At 46.4% G+C, this 26,562-nt stretch overlaps 1 protein-coding gene and 1 long non-coding RNA gene across 3 annotated transcripts in view; one reads left to right on the forward strand and one right to left on the reverse strand.

The window, feature by feature from the left end:
• The window catches only part of LOC144174037 (cell adhesion molecule Dscam1-like), a 282,304-nt gene that overhangs the window by 148,404 nt on the left and 107,338 nt on the right, over positions 1-26,562 (forward strand). For both annotated transcript variants that reach the window (XM_077702436.1, XM_077702437.1), the window contains exon 4: positions 24,372-24,524. In XM_077702436.1, the coding sequence (XP_077558562.1) occupies positions 24,372-24,524 (153 nt within the window). The remainder of the gene's footprint in view (positions 1-24,371; positions 24,525-26,562) is intronic.
• Positions 516-26,562, reverse strand: part of LOC144174038 (uncharacterized) — a 124,678-nt gene continuing 98,631 nt past the window's right edge. Inside the window, exon 3 of the long non-coding RNA XR_013323424.1 lies at positions 516-588. This is a non-coding gene — a long non-coding RNA (uncharacterized LOC144174038). The remainder of the gene's footprint in view (positions 589-26,562) is intronic.

Consider the following 26,562-nt stretch of genomic DNA (forward strand, 5'->3'; position numbering starts at 1 on the left):
ACTTCCATTCCGAGGCTGCTATTTGTGCGCGAAGAGAACGTGATGTCAGCCCGAGTTGTTTGCGAGGGGCCGCGGTCTTCGAAGGAAATGGCTCACTTATCTCAAAGACAATGGCGCCCGGGAAACAATGCGGACGTGATGCCTCCCGAGTAGTTGCCGAATGTGCTCGCTTGTGCGATACGAAGTCAACGTCGGCTTGCAACACTCAAATGTAGAGCTTTTATCATCGAGAAGGATGCACCTCGCTGTAAGGTGTGTGCTCAGCAGACCAATGTAAGCCTCATTGCACCGCTGGGAAATGACTGAAAACGATTCAGAGTTGCAGTCGACGAATCGGCTTTAACATTGAGGATGTTTAGAACCTGAATATAGTAGTCATTGGGCGTGCCCACGCATGGCTTTTTGATATTCCTTTCAACGCAACTTTATTTTGTGTTCTTGTGTCTATTTAATTGCCCTAAATTATAGAGCAGAGTTTCGTTGTGTACGAATGCACCTGATAAAGAGAATACTCACGGCAGAAGAAGCTTCGGGCGAAGATCATTTTGAAGCGGGAGCTTACAAACGGAACGCTTGAGCAAAGACGTACTGGAAATAAACAAAATGGCAACAGAATTGAAAACAACCATTCTTTTCTACGTCGTTTTCCGAACGCTGGCACCGTTCCTAAGTGTTATACTGTCAAAAATAGAAAGTTTTGCACTTACTAGCTTCGTTCAGTGTCAGTATGCAGTAAAATTTTGTTTTTTGAGCTTCCTTTTTGAAACTCACGTCACCTATCTCAGTTATTTTTTTCGCTACACTGCCTGTAGTAATGGCAACAACTTTGCAGCAGTTGCATAACGTTATTGATCACTATTATCAAAGCAGGCGCGTTTACTACGCAGAGAATCACCTAAACTTCGGGCTCGGCACTTCCATGCACACAATTTGTCTGTAACAAGCAGGTAACATTGCATCACCCTAGTCTCAACTTTGTGATAATAAATGAACGATGATATTTACAGCAGGCTCAAACCGCATGATGTTATCTGTACTATATCGCTTCCGTATCAAGAAGCGATGCAATAATAGTTATTCTATAAAACACACCCCTTGTAATTGTCATGATAGCCCGAAAATTCTCTTACTTGTTCAAATTGTGCATGAGCTTCAACAATGAGCGAATTGTGTATACTACGACGTCCGGTAACCAAAGCCTTTAGACCAAGGCGATAATGGTGCACTGCGGATGTTTCTTTTGGCGCGCGGTGGTCCTAAATTGACGACAAGGTTTCGTAAGAGCCACAGCTGTTCCATTAGCCCCCAGCTATGTCAAGCGCGAAATTGAAATGGCAAACCCCACCTTTTAGTTCCATTAGCTCAAATTATGTGTACATTACTACTGGTTCGTCTCGATCTTAATGTGTATTTTTACTGAATAACTGTATTTTTAACGGCGACCCGGTAATGGTGAGCCGTTACATGCCGAATGCCGGGTGACGTCCACTTCTAATGACTTTCACCCGCTCAAGTCTTGCGTCACCCAAATTCCTTCTTTATTCCCGAATGGCGCTGCCTGTATTCTGCCCCTCTCAGCTTCCATCCCTTCCCGTCGGTATTCACGTGCACTGCTATTTTTCTCTTGGAGTTACACGCAGTTCCCAACTCCACTTCATTTTGAGGCGAGAGCCTTAGATGCCTCACCAAACGCGAAAAGTGACCACCGTCGTCGTCCGTCAATACAAAATGTATCAAATGGCTGCCGCTGTGAAGACAAAATAATAGACACATTTGGGTGCGTGTTCAAGCCAGGTGCGTTGCCACTGCGCGTACTCGGTACCCTGCCAGCGGTGGGACAAGAGTTGGCCTGGTGCGTGCCGCGTGACAGATGAACGTGATGGCACGTGACTACAACAGGCGCACGTGGAGGAGAACTCTTACTGTGGAGATGCTGCCGCGTGAATTGTGACCAGTACGCGTATCGGAGTACTTAGCGTCGAAAGAAGAAGAAAGAAAAAAGCGAAGAAAGGGACGCGAATACAATGTAGCTCTAAAGAAGACTTTAATGGCCGCCAGGCTTTCGACTTCAAAGCACGTAAGCAAACTTAAGTTCCCAGAGAAGTTTCTCAATGCGCGCCATCTTGTTCCCGATCGCAGCATGCCATAAACTCCGTGATCTAACCCGAAGGTCAGCTACGTTCTTCCCGAACATTACGAGCTCCCTCGCCAAAAGCCGAACTAACCTCGGTAATTCGGTCGGGTCACTGCTGTCTCTCGTTCGCGGAACGCGGGCGCTCGGCAAACATCGCGACACCGAAAGGCGCGCAATCAAGTGAAGGAGTACAGACCGCGAGCGGCTCTTCTCCTCATATATCGCCGGCGCAGAATGACGTATACGAGGTCGTTCCTTCGCATACGAGGAGCCCGCAGCGCTAGACGCAAGAATGTCCTCCCCGCAAACCGCGCCTAAAGCGCCGCCCCATCTCATCTCCAGCGCCCTGCGACACCATTCACTGTTTCTTCGTTGTTCTGTCCAATTTTTTTTTTTTTTTGTCTCATCGCTCGCCACCGGCCCCATCACCAACGGGTGAGAAAAAGCGAGTGGGGACACATGTCTCGAGGTATTCTTTTTTATTTCCGAAAGATTGACTATTTCAGTCTCTGGAATGGCATATTTTATTCGACCCTGACCACTTCCCGTGGAGACAACGGCGCCACTTTTTGTCTCGTCAGGGATGTGATCTCTAGGCCTCTTTGCACGTAAGTGGGGATGGTCGCCCGCAAGGAAACGTCGCCCGACGACTTGTGGTATAACCCAGGCAGAGGAGCGCGACGACATTGCTCCAGTGCGAGTCGCCTGTTCCTCGTCACGCGTCCCTTGATGGGGGCGCCTCCATGGCTTCTCATAAAGGGCGTCCCGTCTTCTTCCTTCCTCTGCCTTTTTTTTTCTTTTCATGACGGCGGGTAGCCATTTAGGAGAGATAGGAAATGAAAAAAGAAAGGGCACGGTGCTTTAAACGAAAAGGCAGTGTTTGTTGTTCGCGGAATCATTCGGCAGAAATACGCTACAGGCGTGTGATGCCTGGTTCGCAGTTCCGTGCAAAGAATGACAGACAAAAACGAAAGGGACGGCTTCTTTCATAACGGGCTGCCTTCGAGAGGGGCGGGAACCTGGCCTCCATTTGGCGTGGAGAAACACACAGCACAATTGACGCTTGGAGATCGACAGACTATATTCCAGGGGAATGTATTTTCGGTACCTATTTCACGTAGAGAATCCCGCTGGCTGTTCGAAAGCACCTTGGGACCAAAAATGGCAGCACGGGAACAGTACTTGGAAAGTTCCGAAATGGCGGAGCGAGAGGGCAATGCAAGAATCGCGTGCGCGCGCTTCTCCCTCGAGCGAAAAGAAGACTTGAGTAGCCCGCGCAAAAATATGTGACAGTTTTTTCAGCAACAATCGAACAGCCGTAACAAAGTTAATCTCAATGTGAAAGTCGAAAGTAGTGGTTTTGTGCCCTGGCATAGATTTTAAAGGAATGCTACGAAAAGAAAGGCTGTCGCAGAAAGGATGAAACACCAAAACTAAAACTAGAGGGCAGTTAATTAAGGGCTGGTGGCGTGTTCGATCGGTTGGCAAAAAAATACGGTGGGGCGATTCGATGCAAATGCGGCCTGTATTCACAAGTACTCCTAATTTTGTTAATTTCCGTCACAAAGGGGGCTAAACTGATCTTGCGTGTAATGCTTCGCGTGAATGAATCAGACATAGCATAAATTCCATCTTTTGAACTCCTCTAATGTAGTACGCTCTCGCGCATAGCGGCGTTTTAGGGCGACCTTCAATGCTCTCGGCGCCACTTTCTAACTGCGCAGTTTGGCCTACGCTTCCTCTTCGCTGTTCTTTAAGTGCAGAACACTTTAGGGGCTCGCCTTGTGGTCGTAGCATGCTCGCTGGACCCAAGTACAGCCAAACGGCGTTCCGTGGTAGCGGCTGTCGTCACGGCGTAACCCAGAGGTTTCGAAAGCGAAGCGGTTTATATAGTCATAAGCGTCCTAAACTCGTGAACCGCTGGCGCTTGTCATACATCTCCCCGTTGTTTAGCGCAAAGAAAACTGCAGGTACATTTGAGGCAAAATATACCTAATTAACCGGCAGCGTCCGCGTTCATTTGGTTAGGAACGCTCGTTGGTTTGGTTTTTACGATAGTAAGCGAAAAAAGTGGCAGTGCAACGCCGGCACGTGTGGGATGAAAAGCAAGCACAAAAAGAAAAGAACTCCCGCTGGCGCAGTTTCAGGCAGGGGGCGCGCGAGCACTTCGGAGGCGGGAAATTTGAATTGCATTGGGTGGTAGCAACGAGCGGATAACGGCGCTACAGTCCATTATAGCGGATCAATACGCTGCACTTTCCACAGCTTTCACATTGAGTGGACCGGCTTTAATTTTTTTTTCAGCTCCACTTCTCGTGACGTTGCTGATCGCGGCGGCGTCGTACATACACCCAAACACTCACGCGGCGAGCCATGCCTCACAGCTCCGTCGTGCGCCCCCACTGCGCAATAGCGGTGCGTGCTGACATCACCCCTGCGTCTTTCGTCTCCTCCGTACTACCGTTCGTTCTCCCCGCTTAGCGCTCGCGCGGTACTGCCGTCCCTTCTCGTGCGTCAGTTCGTTCTTGCCTCAGAGAGCGCCCGCACAGGCTTCAGACACTTTTGAGGCTTCAGGCACACGCGCAGATTTCTTTTGGTCGACCCTCCTAGCGCTTGCGCCTTATTGATTGAGTGAGGCCTCCGACACGCGATTTACAACGGATTGCGATGACCATAGTTGAGCTGTTGATGATTATGATTATTATAGTATTTCAAAAAAAAACCAATAACGCTCAAGTCAGCCTAATCTGTTAATTCTGTTACTCAGGTACGTTTCTTCTACGCTCCTTACTGTGTGCGCAAATCTAGGCGCATGAAGAGCGTGATAAGTGGACACGGGTAACACTATTTTCTCGGTCGCCGCCGATTGTCCAGTGAGATCGATAAAGTTGGGACAACAGCTTTCCAGAATACAGCCTAAGGTGTAATAAATGTGTAATAAAAGCTACGGCTGCTAACAAGTTTCAGCTTACGGCCCTGACATAGTCAAAGAGACGCTGCAACAAGGCACACACAGCGTGCTGAGTGTGAGGAAATCCCACAAAGTGTAAAAGGTGAAGTCGAAAAAACAGCGGCCGTCAAAAGGGGAAGTGCGCGGAACAAAAAAAAAATCACTTTTGTGAGTGGGAAGAAAACGAGCGTATACACAGAAGTCGCGAGAAAGGCACGGGAATGGAGGCCACACTACGTGGCACCATGAATACGAGATCCGATCATTTGAATTTTTGATGCGATACTTGGGGCTAGCCCAAGGGACGGCAGCAATGCATGCCGCGGAACGACGGGACCACCAGGGTGGCTCGTAGGTGAACAGAGCAACTATAGCATAGCACGAAACAACACGAAGGAACTATGTAGAAACAGCGAAGCAGGGGGAAATACAGGGAAGCTTAATCATTCATGCAGCTGTCGCTAACAAAAAGCAAGCAAAATGCAAGAAACCTGTGAGCAGTTTGACGCATTTAAGTAAAAAGAAAAGCACCAAGACGTTACAATTCCAAAATATCGTGTCCTAGTCCGTCGTTCTTTACTCCTCTGCTCTCCCGACAATGAAACTCCACTGGTATTACCCCTTGTTCCGCCAACAGACCGCCTTCAATGTTACTACACCGTGCTATTTCAACGCTCGTGTCGAAAGGATCACTACGGGAAAAAGCGCGCGAAAAAGAGTGCTAAAAGCAGGTTATTTTAGATTCTTCTCTCAGTTTCAGGAAACGGTAGCATACACGAGCGTATGCGTTGGCACAAGACTATGTGGTCTCAGTTAGTTTCAACCTAAAGAAAGCAATAACCCTCTCAATAAAAAATCTTGCGAACAATAGTATTAAAATAAACAGCACAAAGACAAAATGATGACGACAAATAGCCACGCCGAGCGCGAGCATGATTTCAATTTATTGAACAGAACATAAAAGGGCGCCACTAGCAGCTAAGTGATAATACAGCAATTGCCATCTACACGCATTTGAATCAACTAGAACGTTTGTATGAGGCATTCAGAGCAGCTAACGCGTTTCCTTTTAGCGGAATTATGAATCCTATTTTTAGCCTTACATAAGAAGTAGAGTAACTTAGCTAGGTGGAAACAACATAGATCATGAAAGCGCTTAGATCGCTACCTTTTTGTTAAAAAAAACATTAAGGCCAAGAGCCACAATCGAACAACAAAGAAGGCTAGTGTGTCCAGATTTCGGCGGACGTTAAAGGTACCCAGATTGTCAAAATTATTCCAGAGCACTCCACTACCGCGCGCCCAACATAAGTTTTTACCCAACATAAGTTTTTAACAGCCACAATGCACAAAAAGACGGGTCAGGTTTAATACTTCTAAACCTTGTTTTCCCGAGCGAAAGCAGATACTATGCACAGTGTTCCGCGAACGTTTGCTTTTTAAAAAGAAAGTGTTTTATTCCCGGATACACAAAGATTTGGCTGACGTCATATCCGTCACCGAAGTGACGGCAGCACAACGGAGCAAGCGGCCTGTAAAGGGTGCACCCCTGCACACAGGTCCTGTTGCGGGGAAGCAACCTTCAGTACTAAAGAGTACGTTAAACTTAGGGTTGTTCGTTTTTGGTTTTTGTATTTTAACACGAAAGTGTTTTATGCCGGTATACACCAAGATTTCGCTGACGTCATCTCCGTCGCGGAAATGACGCCAGTACACCTTTGCCGAAGCGACCCACCAGCAGGGCCTCTCTCGCCAAGCACGCCCACAAGACAGCCACCGACCCGCAAATCATGCTCAGCTTCAGATTTCGCTGCACATTGCGCTTTCGTGTTTTACCGATTCTTATGACAGATGAATCAATCACATTTTTCTTTAGATTTCGAAGCCTGCCGTCTAGCTATATTTACTGTATGATTGGATTGAATGGATGATTGGATTGGCTGAAGTGCACGCCCAGACAGCTCAGCTGGCGTGCCATCGATGGTGAGACTGAGGAACCAAGCGCCGGCGAAGCCGCCGCCAAAGCAGCGCTTTTGTGTACGTGCATAGTGTTCTCGAATCTTCCCTCCTGTAAACTCAGTCATCCCAGTGTTTTCATATATCAGCCGCTAAACCCTTGCCTAGTCACGTGGTTCGCTTGGAGGGAACCGCACGCACAGACGGTCCATCCGCCGCTTGGTGATAAGGCACACGCGAAGCAGCGCTTCTGGTCAATAGTGAGTCTTGACGTGACTCAAACGGTCCAACAAATCAAAAGGTCCAATTTGGGTCAAAAGGTCCAATCGTCACGTGACTATTGGACGTGAGTCTTGACGTCATTCAAGACGTCCAACGAGTCAAAAGGTCCAATGTGGGTCAAAAGATTCAACGTCTTAAAAGGTCCAACGAGTCAACAGGTCCAATTTGTGTCAAGAGGTACAACACGTCAAGAGGTCTACCGAACTTTATTTTTTATTGCGTAGCATTCTTTGCCGCGTACCCCCACAGCCATTACCGTGCAACGCCCTGCATTCACACAAAAATGCACAATATGCAGAAGTAAGTCATAGCAGCGTAAACTGAGACAATCGGTCGAACAGAATTTTGAAAAACCAGAAGATAGCAAAAACAGGTTGATTGATTGTAGGGTTTAACGCGCCGACGCAACGCAGGCGATGAAGCGCGCCGTAGTGGAGGGCTCCGAGTTAATTTTGACCACCTGTGTATTTTTAACGTGCGCCGAAATCTCGAACACACGGGCATTCTTGCTTTTTGCCTCCATCAGAAAAGCGGCCGCCGCGGCCGGGAATCGAACCCGCGTCGTCGTTCTCAGCAGCGCAACGCCTTAGCCACTAAGCCACCGCGGCGGGCATAAGAAAAACAGAAAAAAATATAACGAAAATGACCTGACGAAATCAAAAATATGCATCCTATACATCCTGTCTAAAAAACGGAGACTAAACAAAAAAAATCCGGCAAAAAAAAAGCGTTCCAAATACAAATAAAAACTAGCGAAAATAAACAAGCCGTTCAGCCCTGCATTTCCCCAAAAAATGCAGATTTGGGAGAAGTAACACTTGTAATCGTTATAATAGAGTAAATGGAGGTCATTGGCAGAACAGAATTTTGAAGAAAAAAAAATAAAAATAAAGATTTTGCAAAATTAAACTCACGAAATAAAAATATGCATCTTATAAATGTCCTCCAAAAAAACGAAGTCCGAACTAAATAAGCTCGGTGGAAAACGTTGGAAATGCCAATAAAAAATAGCGATAACAGACCAACCAACGGATCTGGGGAAAAATACATAACTGGCGAAATAAAGGCAGCTAATGGGTATATTGCTATAAATTTACATCACTGGCGAAACGGAACAAAATAAAACTTAAATACAATAAGATAACACAATGACTTTGGCTACTCACAGCCAACTTTGTCTGTGAAGAACTCACACTCGAGACAAGAGGCATAGGGATGCTACGTATGTCACAATTCTTTGAATGCCTGGACATTTTTTCCCTCTGTTTATGAGTTACCGCACAGCCATTCTTAGCAACCCCTTCAGCTCATTTTATAGAACGGCTATAACCAATAAAATGTCCTAGCAATATTTTGCACTATGTATTATGCGAGTCTATATTGCGATTAATTGCTGCGTATGACGGTTATTCACGTCTTTTGCTATTTTGACAATTCTGGACAATACAGCTACTACAAGGTTATTGGTGAAGCCTAGACATATACTGTTTACCACAATGCATCGTTATATTGCTACTAATGGCTTCTATACTCGGTGACAACTTAAGAACGGCACCGACGATGATGATGATAATGATTGATGATTGCTATTGGTTTTCCCTTTGAAGCGGGGTGATGACATGTCATCTTACCAAAAAGGACTAATATAATCATGTTTTACACTGTTGGTTTAATACTAGCGCTGCTTAGGGCAGGCACTAAAGCTTATTAGGCCCGTAATACTTTTTTCCCCTGTTACAGGTGGTAACTGTCCTAGGCAATATTCCCCTCTCTGCTTTTCGTCCACCAGCATTCTCATCTTCTTTTCGTCCCCTCAACAGCCTCGAAGTTAACTTCCTCTGTGATACCCTTAAATCCTAGGGCTTCTGAAAGCCCAATATTCCCTTCATATAGATTTGGATAGATACCCTCACATTCTAACACTATGTGCCGCATAGTTTCTGTTTCTTTTCCGCAGACCACGCATACCCCATCATTTTGTAAATACTTCCCCACAAAGCTCTTAGTTCGCAGGCAACCTGCACTAGCCTCAAAAAGCAAACCACTGCCCTGGGAATTATCGTAGAAATTTTCCTTTCTGATGTTCAATTTCTCAGCCCTGTACATCTCTAACGACGTTTTACCTTCCATTTTTTCTCTCCATTTATTCGTTTCAATCTGCCTTGCCTGTTTTTTGGTTACCTCGGCTGTTTTGGATTCTCAACTGTTCTTTCCGTATTTCATTGTTAGCCTTCTAGTCTTTCTTAACCACTGCGTGTCCACGCTTTTCAAATATAGGTACCTAAAAACCTTAGCTGCCCACCTTCGTTGATCCATTGCCCTCAACCTCATCTCAAAGCATATTTTACTCTGAGCTTCTCTAACTTCAAACGACGCCCAGCCCATATCTCCCTGAACTGCTTCGTTAGTTGTTTTTCCATGCGCGCCTAAGGCCAAACGTCCTACCGTTCTCTGGTTTACTTCAAGGCCTGATAGAACGTCTGATTTTAGGCAGGGTACAGCATTCGCAAACGGGAGACCCCGATCCATTACTCCTTTCCACATTCCTCTTACTACTTCATATTTGTTATATCCCCAAAGAGCTCTATGGTTCATTATAGCTGCGTTTCGCTTTCCCTTAACCTTAAGTTGGTCCTCGTGAGTTCTTAAGTAGTTATCCCCTTCGTTTATCCACACTCCCAAATATTTATATTTCTTCACTCTAGGTAATTCGCCTTGCTGGATAGACACTACATCAGTGGTAGCGTCATTGAAAACCATTATTCCTGATTTTTCTGCACTGAAATCTAACCCGAGGTCGGTGGCTTCCTGGCCGCTAATATTTATTAGCCGCTGTATATCGGTTTGGTTATCAGCTAAAGAACAATGTCGTCTGCGTATAACATTCCCGGAATATGCTGTTGTACCACTTCGCCTTGCAGCATATGGGTTAGGCTAAACCCTACTTGACTTTCTTCCAGTTTCTTTTCTAACCCTGCCATGTAAAGCATGAACAGTATTTGGCTTAAAGGGCATCCCTGTTTCAGTACCCGATGGATGTTGACCTGCTGGGCGCATTTCTGTCCTTCCCAAGTAAGGTGCAATGTATTGTCTTTATAGATTGCTATAAGGAACTGTACTAACTCGTCATCTAATCCCTGGAGTTTCAGCGTTCTCCACAGCCGTTCTCTGTTTACGTTGTCATATGCCCCTTTAATGTCCAAGAACGTAATCCATAGTGGTCTATTCTGTGTTTTCGCAATTTCAATGCATTGCGTTATCACGAACAAATTGTCATCCAGTCGCCTGTCTTGTCTAAATCCATTCTGCAGTTCCCCAAGTATTTCATTTTCTTCCATCCAGGCTTGAATTTCTGATTTTATCGCCTGCATTACGAATCTATACACCACTGACGTTACTGTGAGTGGTCTGTATGAATCAATACTGGCTTTGTCTCCTCTGCCTTTATATATTAAATTCATCCTACTTTCTAACCAGTCCCCTGGTATTTGTTTGGTTTCTATCACCTTATCTATTGCCCTCATAAATGATTCCTTGCTTTTAGGCCCAAGCAGGTTTATCAGTTGCATTGGTATTCCATCCGGGCCCACTGCTATCTGGGGGGAAACCTTTTGCTCTGCTTTTTTCCAATCAAGGTTGCTCAAACTTATTTCCCTTTCCGCAGTCTTCTGTGGCGCTGATGTTATTGGTGCTGGTTTGCCTACCACTATTGTCCTAAACTTCTCACTAATCACTTGATGAATATGCGCCAACGCGTGCTCTCCTTCTAAATGTTCCCCCTTTTCATCAATCAGGAATTTTTGATGGTTATCGTTTTTTTTACCGATGATGATGATGATGATAATTTCAATTGGTTTCCCCTTTGTATCGGGGTGATGACATGTCATCTTACCAAAAAGGACTAATATACATATGTTTTACACTTTTGGTTTAATACTAGCGCTGCTTAGGACAGGCACAAAAAGCTTATTAGGCACAAAATACTTTTTTTTTCCTGTTACAGGTGGTAACTGTCCTAGGCAATATTCCCCTCTCTGCTTTTCGTCCACCAGCATTCTAATCTTCTTTTCTTCCCCTCGACAGCCTTGAAGGTAACTTCCTCTGTGATACCCTTAAATCCTAGGGCTTCTGAAAGCCCAATATTCCCTTCATGTAGATTTAGAGGGATACCCTCACATTCTAACACGATGTGCCGCATAGTTTCTGTTTCTTTTCCGCAGACCACGCATACCCCATCATTTTGTGAATACTTCCCCACAAAACTCTCAGTTCGCAGGCAACCTGCTCTATCCTCAAAAAGCAAAGCACTGCCCTGGGAATTATCGTAGAAATTTTCCTTTCTGATGTTCATCTTCTCAGCCCAGTACATCTCTAACGACGTTTTAGCTTCCATTTTTTCCCTCCATTTATTCGTTTCAATCTGCCTTGCCTCTTTTTTGGTTACCTTGGCTGTTTTGGATTCCCCACTGTTCTTTCCGTATTTCATCGTTAGCCTTCTAGCCTTTCTTAACCACTGCGTGTCCACGCTTTTCAAGTACAGGTATCTAAAAACCTTAGTTGCCCACCTTCGTTGATCCACTGCCCTCAACCTCATCTCAAAGCATATTTTACTCTGAGCTTCTCTAACTTCAAACGACGCCCAGCCCATATCTCCCTGAACTGCTTCGTTAGTTGTTTTTCCATGCGCGCCTAAGGCCAAACGTCCTACCGTTCTCTGGTTTACTTCAAGGCCTGATAGAACGTCTGATTTTAAGCAGAGTACAGCATTCGCAAACGTGAGACCCGGAACCATTACTCCTTTCCACATTCCTCTTACTACTTCACATTTGTTATACCCCCACAGAGCTCTATGCTTCATTATAGCTGCGTTTCGGTTTCCCTTAACCTTAAGTTGCTCCTCGTGAGTACTTAAGTAGTTATACCCTTCGTTTATCCACACTCCCAAATATTTATATTCCTTCACTCTAGGTAATTCGCCTTGCGGTAGCGTCATTGAAGGCACAGCGGCAACCGGAAGTTGCCGCTGTGCCTTATCACCGTAGCCGGATGTTTCTCCGCGCGGCGCAAGTAGGGCGTTACTGGGAATATTTTGAGCATGGCGTGAGCCGTTCCCGTGATTTTTTGGACTTAATATGCTTATAAACGACTCCATTGACGACAAACAAACTGCGTGAGACAAGGCAGACGATATCGCGCATTCATAGCAAACCCCTTTCAAAACGCGCGCGCACTGACTTCACGGTTCCGGCGCTTTGGCGGAGTGATACACTACATGAGGTGGTGCCGTTCTTGAGTTGTAACCGAGTATAAAGGCGATTACTAACTGCTAGAGCGACATATTTTGGACTATTCAAATTTAATATCTGTGTTCCAGTCTATGTGTTCATACTCGGTAGCAAGTTAAAAATGGCAATAGCTCATGTAGTTTATCACTCCACAGAAGCGACGGGCCCGCGACGTCGACGCGCGGGCGAGTTTTGAAAGGAGACAATGGTTACTGTGTTACATCGTCTTTTTTTTAAATTCAGAGCATTTCAGTAACTCACGGTGTCACCCGTTGACGTCCGTAGTCCCGTAGGTGATCCCGTACTATAGAAAACGGTAGCACAGACCTTCTTGTTCTTGGAAATTTCGTCTCGCAGTTCCAATTTTCGGTGGATGTCGAGAAGGATAATTCTGATTGCAGGGTTTAACGAACCGACGCAATGCAGGCGATGAGGCGCGCCGTAGTGGAGGGCTACGGATAAATTTTGGCTACCTGGGGGCCTTTAACGTGCGCCGAAATCTCCTACACACGGGCTTTTTTGCTTTTCGCCTCCATCAGAAAAGCGGCCGCCGCGGCCGGGAATCGAAACCACGACCTCGTGCTCAGCAGCGAACGCCTTAGCCACTGAGCCACCGCGGCGGGTGGATGTCGAGAAGGGAAAGAGAATAGGGGTGAGTTTGATGGCTTCAACCTGATAATTGTTTCCAGATTGACCTCTTCGTAGTTCGTGTGTTGGCCTCTCCATTTGTTTGCTAGCAGGTGGTGGTTGGAATTAGTTCTTCGGTTTTCCCTGTCTCATTTTAAATGCAGAGCATTTCAGTAACTCACGATGTCACCCGCGTTGACGTCCGTAGTCCGCACCGCACCCCTCCCTACTATATAAAAAAAAATACTATCCGGCGCCCGCTTTCGATCCCTCGACCCTGCGGGCTGAACGCAATGTACATGGTGCTCTACCCACTGCGCCACAAAGCCGACACAGAATGGGACGCTACTAACGCGCCTTATATCGTTGACTCAATCAAATTACTGCTAACGAGCGCTCTCTCGTCAGCAGTTGCCACAAGTGCAACAACATTAACGTAACGCAAACTACTTAACGTCGTGCGCCCCCGGAAATGCTCTGCATTTGATCGTGCCCCTCGCGAGGGGGATGTTTTACTGCGTCTTCTCTCGGTCGCGGGGCCCGTGGCGCCATCTGGTGGAGGCGCGGCACAACTCGTAGCACTTTCTTTGAAAAAGCGCCTCGAAAGCGCGGCAAATATGAAATAGGGATGACGCGCTTTCGAGGCAATCCGCCGACGCGGCTGCTTTGTGTACAGACTCGGCGGCGAGCGTCCCGGGATTCTGGTGCCGACCGAACCCCATTTTTGCTAACCCAGTTTAAAAAAAACCTTCGGCATTTTAGAGCAGACCTATATGGCTGCCCTTCACATACCCGAAACGAAATTGTCACAAAGTAAGCAGGTAATTCCTATGACATTTTCTCACATAGTTTCTTTGTCGTCGCTGCAGTAGTTAACTTCTGAAATCACGGAAACGTCTCGAAATACTCGTAGTAGTGCGCTTTTTGCGCCACATGGAGAAAAAGCCGACTACGGTGATGAAGCGCAGGGACAACTTCCGCTGTCGTTCTTACGTTTTACCCAAATATAGGACATATTTATACCAATGCTACAGAAGCGTACCTCAGCAACTCACGTTTAACGTCCCCTTTAATGTATCTCAGTATTTGAAACCGCAAATACTATCTTGGGTAGGTTGGTCAATCTTAATGTCTTGTATGTTCTCCGATTTTCTTTTTTTAAGTAGTAACCACCTATCGGGGCCTCTCTAAAAGGCTGCCGAATGCTATGGTCTCCAGGCCTAATTAATCTTCTTTTAACGGGTAATACAGAATTCGCCCTCCGTCGTCCCTGTAAAATCAAATAATTCGGTCCCGGCCTGGTATGCCCGACAACGCAGACCCATTCTGTCAAGTGGATGCTCTTGAAGGGTTATGTTAGTTATTTTACACGAGAAAAGTGTTTCGAGAAACGTTTACTCAAACAGAAAGGTACATTTACAGGTATCAGTCGATGAAGAGGGGAATGACATAAGGGAGAAAACCTATACTCATGCACAACTTATACATTTATATTGTGACGTTGTCAACAAATGTGCAAGGTTCTTTCATTAAGCAAAGTTTATTGAAGCGGATCTGGTGTCCCGTAACAACCAAGGAATTAACACAAGCGGTGAAGGAGCGCCCAACAAAGCGACATGAACAGCCGAGCGTCGTCAAATAGAATGCCGCGGGGTTTGCACGGCGAGCATTTATTTCTTAGCGCTATTATTTTCCGAGCCATCGAATTAGATCAAGACCTTTGTTGATCAAAGAGAAATCTTTGATCAACAATGACGAAAGAGTGACGACAGGGGGAACCTTCTCTCTATTCAACAAGGTTGCCCGGCGTGGCACACGACCAAGAAAAGCAAACCGCGTTTCAGCTCGAAAAAGCTAAGGTGCGCGTCCAGGCGCTGGTAGAAAAAGTAAAACATATTCTGGGCAATAAATTCACAACTAATACACAACTTATATACATACACTACCTATATACGTGGAGGCGTTATAGATTCGACGGTTCGAAATTACGCCGCGATTAGAAGCTTCTGTTCACTGGTGAGGGCGAAGCTCTCGCCCTGTCTAGGTCCGCCACCGCTGGTGCTCCGATGTGCGCCTCGGGTTTCGGGTTTCTCGGAGAGCTTGGTTATCCGTTCTTAGTTCTTTCACTTTGCGTTTCGCTTGAGGTGATCTGTTACACCGTGGACCTCTCGACTCGTTGGCCCTATTGAGTCGCCTTAGTCGCGCCAAGAGGTCCAACGAGTCAAGAGATATCCAATACTGAGTCTTTTGACGCGTAGGATCTTTTGACTCGTTTGACCTCTTCGCAGCCGTGTAACCCTCGCCTAGTTACGTGGTACCGCAGAGGCGAGGCGCAGCTTGCGCAGAAAAGAAGGCGCAGTTCGCGCGCCGGTGGCTGAAGTTCAATGCGACGCGATGAATTACCTTGAAAGATGTAGCTTAGCAGAGCTTTTGCTGAAATAAACATCGCTTTACAATCCCACAGTCAAATATGTACAGTGATTTTATTTGGTTATTTCATTTTTTTTAGTAACAGCCAACCACCTGACTGCACCCTAAATAATGAAACTGCAATATACCCAGCATTCACGGACTCAAGTCAGACACCCCTCTATTCCAGCCAGCCGCGTTCTCTCGCGGACGACGAAAGCGGGGCCCCGCTGGTTAGCCTCGGCCGAACCCGCACCGAGTCGGCAAGTGAAAGCGCGCCGAAACTGGGCGCCCGAGAGTGAACGTGTGGCGCACACGATGCTTTGGTGCCCCACAGAGGATAATGAATAGAAACGAAGTAATTACGCGAACTGTCACGCCAGCGGCGAACGGTTCCAAAGCTTCTTCCCGCTCCGACTGCCGAGGCTAGAAAGCAGCACGCTGCGGATCATCTTTCTCGGATATTACACGGTCGGTAACACACGCGCCGCCAGCAGCGACACCAGTCGTCGGCGCCAAAGCATAGGGAAGAAAGAACCAACACACACACACACACACACACACACACACACACACACACACGCACACACACACACACACACACACACACACATATATATATATATATATATATATATATATATATATATATATATATGTGTGTGTGTGTGCGTGTGTGTGTGTGTGTGTGTGTGTGTGTTGGTTCTTTCTTCCCTATGCTTTGGCGCCGACGACTGGTGTCGCTATATATATGCTATATATATATATATATATATATATATATATATATATATATATATATATATATATATATATATATATATATATATATATATATATATATACGCACTTGCACATGTAGCAAAGCAAGGCAAGTCGACGGCTGCGGCGCCGACGAATATTCTTTCCGCCCGAAACACAGGATCTTTACGGACCGTCGGCTGCGCTTTAATTTGGACTCGCCCTTATCTTCCAGGCCATTGTTGTTTAAAGTTGGCGGGAGCCCTCACTCTCTATCTCTCTCTCCCTCACTCTCCTCCCCTTCCACCTCCCCGGCTTCGCTTCCTCGTCTCGCTGGACTCGGTCGCTGCCGCCCTGGCGCCCTTTGGCGCATCATGGCAAACACAGCGGCGACGTCCCCAAGCCTTTGGACGCATTCAGCTTTTCACGCTTCTGCTCACTGTTTCGCTTCCACCCGATGTCGCGCGCTTTTCCGAGTTTCTTTTTCGTTTTTGTACCGCGCTCCCCTCATCCGGTCGCCCTCCTCGGCACCCCTCCTTTCCCCATTCCCGCGACTCACCCCCTTTCACAGAGCGCGACCCCGCGGAAGAAATCAGGCAAAACGAAGGGAACAAAGAGTAAATACGAGCGCCGGAAGACCAGAGACAAAATGGGAGCGGCTGGAAATTAATTTAAGCGCCCGAGCTTGCTTGCGTTCAAGCGTGAATACAGCTGGTTCGAATTTTTTTGCCCCGCTTCTGTTTCACTTTTTGCGCCCCACTCGCTCCTGCGTCTCCTTGCTTACGAATTGTCTCATTTTGTGCTTTGATTCGGTCGCCCCATTCCGCCTCAATAACCCTTCCGTTTCGCGCTTTGTCTCACCCCGGTGTGTGCCTGCGCCGGATTCTGTTCCTTCCCCGTGCGCAGCTGTTTTCAGCCCCTGGCTACGTGTCTGTCTGTGTGTTGCGCGCCTACGGAAGCGAAGGGTGCAGGCGGGGTCACCCGCTCTGAAACAAGGGCCCGTGCGCCGGCTTTTAGGCTCCGAGGCTTCGTGTTCATTTCAAGTTCACGCTTCGCCAGGCTGCCGGGGCGCCGCTGCTGTCCGGTGCACACGGCCGCCGATGCGGAAACGGGAGAGCGGATCGCGCATCCTTTTCACTCTTGTTTACTGCGCAGCCGTGTTCGGACTCCTCTCGCGTACAAGACGCATTGACAAAGTAAGCCCGCTTCCCCGTCTGCTCGGCTCTTCTAACGACATTTTTCTCTTTTTTTTTTTTTTGCCCGTACGTAAAGGGCGCCCCTCGGATGGCAACGCGCAGGTCGACAACGGCACGTTAACAAGGCACTCTTTTCGGCGGCTGCTGCGGAAAAAATAATCAGCCTTGTCGAAATTCTAGTGGAGCGAGTTCTGCTACAATATTACAATCTTTTTTTTTTACGTAAATAAAAAAAGATTAGAATAACAAAAACACTGTATTTTAAAGCAACAAAGTGCGTGAAAGCGACGTTCCGTGTTCTAGTTGTTTATTCTATTCGAAGAGGAGGTGTTTTTTCTGAGTTTTTATTTTCTGAGTCTTTTTCCAGGACTTCCTGGACTACGGACGTCATCAGCGCGAGTGAATGGCTCTGCAGTATCCCATTTCCCTCAAAATAAACGTTAATTTCTCTTCCTACTGACGCAAGTATTTCTCCGTAGCCATTTTTAATTCGGAAAAAAAATTTATCGGTGCTTGTATTTGTGAAATCTACTAAGAATCTATAACGTCATAAATTATAATTCTTGCAGAGAGCACTACGTAACTGACATAACACAACATCCCCGAGCACGTACCGAACAGCACAATCTATTCTGAACGATGTGCATGCGGGAACAGATCTAAAGGCCCCATCTTTCCAAAGGTTGCCAGAATGAATAGTCGGGTAGCATGAGACGTCGATAGAAGAGAGGGAGGTAGCGGGAACCTAGCCTCAGCGCTGGTACTTCTGCAGTCACTTGGGAGGATCCGCCATTGTTCGCCTACCCTAGCAGTGCCCTGCTTCAGGGCTCAGCAAAATGCACGGCAGAGAGAGAAAGAGAGAGAGAGAGAATAAATATTTTTATTTATCGGGCAGAGGTTGATGTGTGGGCCTTGCCCCATGGTAGGCATACCGGTTCGGGATGCCTTGACTTCGGCTGGCCATCCGTGCTCGAGTCACCAGCTTAAGCTGGATATCCGGGTCTGGGCTGGCCAGGGAAGCCCTCCACTGCTCGAAGGTGGGGATGGGAAGTGGGGGCAAGTCTGGTGTACGTTGGCACTCCCATATGATGGGGTAAAGGGTGCCAGGCTGGGGACAGTAAGCGCAGAAGGAAGGTTGTTGGGTGGGGAAGATGAGGTGGAGGCGGGTGGGATGTGGGTAGGTATTTGTTTGGAGACGCCGCCAAGTTGTAGCTTCCTCTATGGAGAGGCGCCAGTGGGGTGGTGGGAGGCTGATCCGAGTTTGCTCGTGATGGGAGAGAATCTCTGTCTAGCCACTCAGTGGGTGGGGTTGATCTTGAGGGGTAGACATTGGCCACCATCGGCGATGGCTAGGTGTATCCAATCGCGAGCCGCGTCATGAGCCGCTTCATTGCCGGGGATGGCGGCGTGTCCAGGAGCCCGGACGGATCGGATATCAGGGGTTGTCGAGCAGTTTTTGAGGATGAGTGGGGGAAATGAGGTTGTACGCTCGAGTTTGAGGTGGGGATTTCGAAAATATCAAGGCAGGCTTAAGACTGGCCATTGCTTGCTGTGTGCGCCACGGCACCTACCACACACTCCCGCTGAAGGAACCTTGTACATTGACTGGTATTTTTATTTCATAGGTTGGAAATCGGCTCAGTTCATTACAAGAAAATGAAATGAACCGCATTCCTTTATACCCTCATTACTCATTAGTTGGGTTCCTACTTCATGTTTACTCATAGATCTAGCGCAGCAAGCTAGGCGCCCTTTCCGAGCTAACCTCGACAGTCGTATCAAAATTCACTCCCCCTCTCTCTCCCTCGTTCTGCTCGTCCTTTTCGAAACTTCTCCATAGAAAAATTTGCTCGACTTTGAGGTAAATTTTAGCGCACCTTAACTTCTGGGTTTTTCAGTTTTCGACGATTACAAGAAAACTGCTTTCGAGGTTACTTTTCGGGGTTTATCGGTATATAGCAAGAACAAAGGAACATAATAACAACCAGTCAAGGTAATTTGAACTACATCGTCATATTTAAGCATTTGATTTCGTAAAAATCTGTTAACCCAACATGGTACCTTTTTAGATCAACCCTTTCGGCTCTGGTGTTGTGTGGTGCCGTCACGACCCCACATAAAATTACCCAAAGCGCCTTGAGAATAAAACCAAAACTGCTGGTTATCTGGGCAAGAGTTCTTGAAGGATGCCTCTTGAGATACACATCACCACTGTTGCGTTTTCGCGGAGCGGGACGCTATAAAAATACGCTCTAGCGGACGCGGGGTATGACGACAGGGCGGGTGAGGAAACTGTTTGTCAAATGTCCATAAATCTGTGAATACCTGTACTACCAGCTTTATTTTCCTCTGTAGGCTCATGGTGCCGTATTTTTTAGGAATGCGATAAAAAATGTATATTCCAAACAATAATTTTAATTGACTAATAACCTAATTAACTCTCATACCTGTAAATTATTAAATATTTGCACTATCAGCTCAATTTTTCGTTTCTTCCTTCTGAGGTGCAAACTGCGAAAACCAACAGGAAATTTTTTTTGCTTAAAATAAAAATTCCAGGGCTGAAAGGGTTCAATAAAGTAACCAACATAGCTATACATAAAATTGTAGAAGTACAGCTTTTCATTAGGAAGGTCTTAACTTATTTTTGACGTATGCGTTCACGCGCCCGATGACATAGGCAGACTCGACAGTTTGCGTACGGCCTGGTACTCCGAGAAAAAAAATGCCGCTGTTTTCCGGGGCCGGTGTCGAACCTATGCCCCTTCTGTGGTGAGGCCCGATGCTTAACAGACTGTGGACATCTCCGAGAGCGATCCGTTCACACGTGCCGATCATAGGCTTATGAATGCTTATAACGCCGTCGTAATGAGCGCGCTCACCATAGCGGAAAATATAAATTACTTCCTGCCGTCAGCTAAAGTCATTATCGCTATAGTGGCGCGGTCATGTCGGACCAACTATTTCTCGATTAGTTTTCTAGTACCTCAACGTCTATCTTTACCGGGAACACTCCGAACAAGCTCGCATAAAGTTGTCGCACGCGCTGCGTTTGGTTAGTGTGTTGTCCTTGCGGAATTTTCGTTGTTCGCCGAAATTCACAAGATAAAGCGAGGGATAAATGTTCTGACCTCGCTAAAGGTGGAGTGTAATGGCCAACATTTTGGCGAACAGTATTGCTCGCTCGCCCTTAAGCAATTCGTTATTGAAAGGATGAACAAGGTGATGCCCAGACTGTTGGGCAAGCAAATTATTTTGCTTTCCAAAAGGACCATTTTCTAATGACCTGGAAGCTCGGAAATGATCGCAGAAACCCTTTGAAACTTCATAAGACCTACGAACAATTTTAAGTACCTGGGACTATAACAATATCACAACATTTTAAGCGCCAAGCTCGTGCAATAATGCATGCTGGTCAACCGGTAAAAAGAAAACAATCTTTCCGGCGACGTAAGCTTGAACTCGCGCCTGAAAACGTCACACTTATGGCGAACTCAATTTTTGTTCCCCTTCATAGAACATGCGAGCGTGCAATAAAATTTTCATAAGGAATACAAAGCGGATAAAACTGAACGAAATCGATAAAAGGATAGCACGACTCATCCTGTCAAAGTACAGGCAAACTGACTCGATAAACAGAATGTTTCTTGAACTCAAGTTGCACACCGTTAGCAGCAACGCCAGTAACCAAAATAAAGTATACTTATTTATTCAATAAAAATGGCGCAACTTAAATCCACAGCAGCATCAAGAAGTATTGTGTAGAATCAGATTCAGCCACAAAATCAAATCATCCCTGTGATGAAGCAGGTGAACAATTGCAAATATTTCTTTGTCTCTAAGATCCCTGATGATTAGAACGATTTATCTAGCGATAAAGTAAAATATGACTTTGTACGTAAAGTTTAAAAATATATACGCGTGACCCCTTCAGTTTTTCTTTTCTTTTTGTAACATCAAAGGGTTTGTATGGTGGGATTCGCACGTTTCTATTCAAATTTTTATATGTGTGAGTTTGAAGAGTGGCAACACTTTTGTTCAAAGAACTAGTCTTTATTGCGGAGGCTGTTCATTGATTCTGTCATGTAGAACAAAACGAGCACATTTCTCAGCGGAATATAATTTTGCACCTGCGGCACACGTTAAAGACCCCCGGGTAGTCAAAATTAATCCGGAGCCCTCCACTACGGCGCGCCTCATCGCCTGCGTTGTGTCGGCGCGTTAAACCCTGCAATCAATCAAATCAAATTTTGCGCCGGTACCTCAATTGTGCTACACCTGTTTGCTCATTTCTGCACCCGTAACCGACCTACTTGTTGGCCCCCACAAGCGCGGAATGCGAGATACTGACAGGAATAGAAATATTGCTGCGCTGTGCGATTATCATGGAGAGGGAAAAATCTGAGCGGCCGTCTTACGAAATTTCTTTATCTATATTTTGATAATGACGCGCCACCACGTGCGCTGATCTGTTTTTAAGAACTATTTCCGTTTGGCGAAAGAAAGCACCCCGGCCTCTGAGAATCGAGCTTTGCGAATTACAGCATTCGAGTATTAATTTATGCTCCATTTTTGTTGAAGCAGAAATAGATTTCCCGATAAGTTCTTTTTTTTTTTTTTTCTGAAAGTGCTGAATGCATATTCCACTACCCGGTAATCCAGGCACAAGACAAAAACGACGTTCAGAAAACTATTTGTGTAAGGTGGTAACCACAGCCATCGTTCATTTCGGTTGACAGGTGGTAGTTGGTTTGCTCAAGAATTACAGGTAGAGAAAACGACTATTAAAACCTACCAAAAAGTGGTATGAAAAAAAAACAATTTATGGTAATACAAAATAAATGAAAAACGTATGCATAAATAGGGAAACAGCGGATGAGACAAGAGTTGGATTAGAAAAAATTAATAAATGGTGGGGTAAATATTTCAACCAGAAGATAATCTCTTTGTTCCGGCCACAATGTACGCCTCGCTTGGGCTTTGGACTGTTCTAAATGCTGGATTATTAGCGTTTTCTAGATAACTGCTTATAATTATATGTTAAGTTGACGAGATATTCACGTTTCCTTGCTTTGGTCAATGCAAATCGCAGTACCTCTGTAAATATACAGTAAGCACGGACATTACCCATTTTTGTGTATGCCGCAAAACAAAATCAAAGCTAGCTTGCACCACAGTGCAAGCCTAATATCACAGCAGAGCTCTGTCCGTTTCAGTAAGTTAAACTCGTCGAGAGCCATATAAGTCGCTGAGAACCATTTCCCTGTGTGTATATATGGCTCTCGTCAGCAGAAGGCCAAATCAAACGTAGAGTATATAAGTGCTTGATTTGTACAGTTCCCTTTTCAGTCTTCATACACTTCATCGTCCGGCGCCGCAAAGTCTCCGTCGAGCGCTGCTTCACCATTGAAGACTTGCAAGTCATCATCGTCGTCATCTTCTTCTCAGTCTTCATCTTCTTCTTCGGCGCCTCCTGATAAGCCGCCTCTTCTTCGGCCGTCCGGATCTTCTTTGGTCGCCCAACCTCCCACCTGCGCGGTCGGTGCAGTGTCGGATAGAGTTATGCCGCCGCAGCCGCCGCCGCAGGTGTCCGAGGTTTATGAGCGCAGGTGATTGCCCCTAGCAACGCAGAGCAAGTGACATCGGGAGCAGACGACAGTCGTTTTGTCGGCGACGCTGTTTGCTGAGTCGCTTGTGATTGTAGGCTCTTTTTTCATTCAAATGCTTAAGTTTCTAATTTATAGTTTTGTGTATCGGGCGCACTAGTTACTATCGCCCGATTCCTGACCTATCCCCGTGTGGGTAAGGGCCGCCGGACGCTCTCGACGCACGCTCACATGCGCTCGGTATTTTTTTTGTATTTTTTTCTGTTCATTGACGGCGCAACCAAGAGCTTAAACAGCTCTGCTGCTAGAAATGCTCACCGTACTGAAATTGATTAAATTGACGATTCCTAACTCGCTTATCTTTTTTTTTTTTGTCTGCACCACGTTGCCTGGTTTGTATTATATTAACCGATATCGGAGAGTCCGTAGGGGGCAACCAAGCGGCCAGAGACTACTCTTTACGTATTCGAAAAAAAATATTCTAGCTTCTCTATCTGACAAGAAGCACAGCTAAGTAATATGCGTTATTTGCGCCTCAAAAGCTGTCTTAGCGGAGGAGCTAGACTAATTGCGAGTCTAAATCAACGTCATTACGTCTGTAACTGCATGCACTGTTAAAAAAAACACACAGTGGGCCTAGGCTTGATGTCGGGCTAGTTAGTATCGGTAAAGAACAGAACTTGTTCTGTACGTTTAATCTGTTGTGTACTTGTCACTAGTGCCTTAAAGGCGCCCTCCCTTCGACTATAAATATACGCATCACTCCCTGGGAAGCGCGAGTAACTGTTTTAAGAGTGTACAGAAAAAAAAAGGTGGAACCGGTTCTTCATCACAGCGATCCTATGTTACGCCAATTTGGGTGTTATTTCCCAAACCATGTAATTTTTTGCGCCGTCCTTTTATTGACCTAAACTAAATGGTGCAGCAAAAGATGACGTATTTTAGGTTACTTCAGTACAATTAGAAAATAACTTCAATCACTAGGCACGCGAAGGGCCGCGGATCATTGACCATTAAAAAAACTAATCTGACGGCTCCACCATCTTCTGGTTTGCTCGGGAAAAATCTTCATTTCTTATCCTAATACTAAATGGCTCACTTCTTGCGTTCCTACGTTGAATTGTAAACCCTCAAAATATTGCACAGCAATTAAAATCATCTGCTCATTTGCTTTGTGTTTTTCAGGCTCATCGAAGTACCAGATGTTTCCCGAAGGTGAGCTGTACATCAGAGACGTGGACAAGAGCTTCTCCTACCGGAGCTACCGTTGCCAAACCCGGGACAAGCTTACCGGGGAGTCGACAAGAAATTCGCTTCCTGGCCGGCTCATCGTGACAGGCAAGAACGAACTTCTCTTATTACTAATACTATTCGTACACTGCTTCTTCCGCGTTTTAAAAACACGGCAAGAGTTGTTGGAATGGTACAGCGTCTCTCAAAATAAAGCCGACATCATTCGAAGTACCCGTTCAACCTCCGTAGAAAAGTACTGGGATATACATCATTTACTTAACGCCACACGATCCCGCGCTGCCTGCTCTGTAACTCAGTAAGCTAATGGAGCAAGCCAGCCATTCATCTTCAGAGCCAACGAATACCTTAGAGCGACGACCGTTCAAATAAATGGAATGAGCCCTTTATAAGCTGCCCTTCTTTCCTTCTGTTTCATTTAACTCCCGGTTTGTCATCCTACGCCCGTCGCAACTAATGGGAGTAAATCTGTCAATCGAAATTCATTACGGGGGTGGTCTTGTTGTCCACAGCCACTGAAAGTTACCCAAGTCAGCTTTTGTTCATTAAAAACGATTGTTGCTGTCGACGCGATTAGCCTGATAAAACACTATATGCAGTGCAACGCTGACATCTCCGAAAAACGATAAGTCGCGCTAATCACTGCTTAGTATATTATACGGCGCTTATACTCAGCCGAGGTATCGCTGAAAGACACAACACGCGGTGTATTTGGAGAAAGAAAGAAGAAAAAGAGCTGCGGACGTTCGAAATTAGCTTGGCGTTGTTCGTGCCTCGTTACTCGACCGTCGCCCCTTGGGCGGTGGAAGGATTGCCACGCGACGCGCCCCGGCCGCGTGTCGAGGAAAGCTCATTTTCTCGCCTGATCCGGGCAACGTATCTGGCGGGAACAAACACGGGGATTTCCCTGAACTTGCGCGGCCCTGGCAAAAGGAATAAAGTCAAGCTGTGACAGCAGCGCCAGTAACGACGTTTGTGCCGAGAAAAAAGCGCCATGCAAAGAAGAAAATGGGAATGAACGAAAGCAAAGGGCGTATCAGAACCAGGGGGAATATTTCAAAGAGAACACTGGGCCGCGTCTTCAGGATTACGGTTATTAACACGAAGAGTGTAAACCTTGCTTACTCTGCGTGGTCTTTTTTGTTGTTGTTGTTCAATAAAAACAACAGCGAAATGGTGCTTTCTTTCTGTCTTACTCGGATAGCGGCTTCTAGCTATCTTATAAAAGTTTGGAAACCGTCAAACAAGACGCATTGCCTTGCCCTCAAATGTTGTCGACACCGTGCAGACAGTACTAAGCACGCTAGGGCGTGCGTGCGCGCGCACTAGCAAGCGCCCCCCCTCGGCGCCTTGTTTATCCAGGGCGAACGGAGGGGTTGTTAAACAACTCTTTATTATTTCACGTTAAGAAGGAAACAAATACACGGCACGAAGAGGGTCGTCTGCCCAAGCTTAGATGCAGCTATGACGCAGCGTCCGCACCCTCGCGGCGGAGTTCGAGAACGCAAATGCGTGGCTGCACAGCGCGCTACTCGTGCGCTCTTCGGGCGCCGCTGCGCTCTCAGTTTTTGTCGGCGCTTTTGTTGGCGCTGTTTGGCGTCGTCGCGTTGACAGGCAGCAGCCCCCACCCAACCACCCCGAGGGTCCCAAAACGTGACGGCGCGAACTGGCCATTTACATCGCGACTAATGAGTTTCTAAACTCCGCTTCTCGTGAAGCTCTTCTCTTCTGAGTTTGCTGTTTACAGCGTTGATTGCGAAAGACTTGTTTTTCAGGATTACAGAGAATACCGAAAGAAGAAAAAAGCGAGAAGCGGACAAATGGGAAATGGGGGAAAAGCAGCGAATAACTCTCTTCTTAAGCGAAGCTGTCACCACACTGAAACGCGTCATTTGTTTTAATTTAGGCCCTGCTCATTTCCTTCTCTCTCTCTCTCTCTCTCTCTCTCTCTCTCTCTCTCTCTCTCTCTCTCTCTCTCTCTCTCTCTCTCTCTCTCTCTCTCTCTCTCTCTCTCTCTCTCTCTCTCTCTCCCGCCTGGCTTTGTGAGAGGAAAAGGAAGCGCAAAGGCGGAAGAGGAGAGGATCGGGGATTACATGATCTAAGCGACACAGACAAAGGAAGATTA

This window comes from Haemaphysalis longicornis, unplaced genomic scaffold (genome assembly GCF_048455015.1).
Source record: "Haemaphysalis longicornis isolate Haplotype H1 unplaced genomic scaffold, Haemaphysalis longicornis Haplotype H1 scaffold_3, whole genome shotgun sequence".
In the NCBI taxonomy this organism is placed as follows: domain Eukaryota; kingdom Metazoa; phylum Arthropoda; class Arachnida; order Ixodida; family Ixodidae; genus Haemaphysalis; species Haemaphysalis longicornis.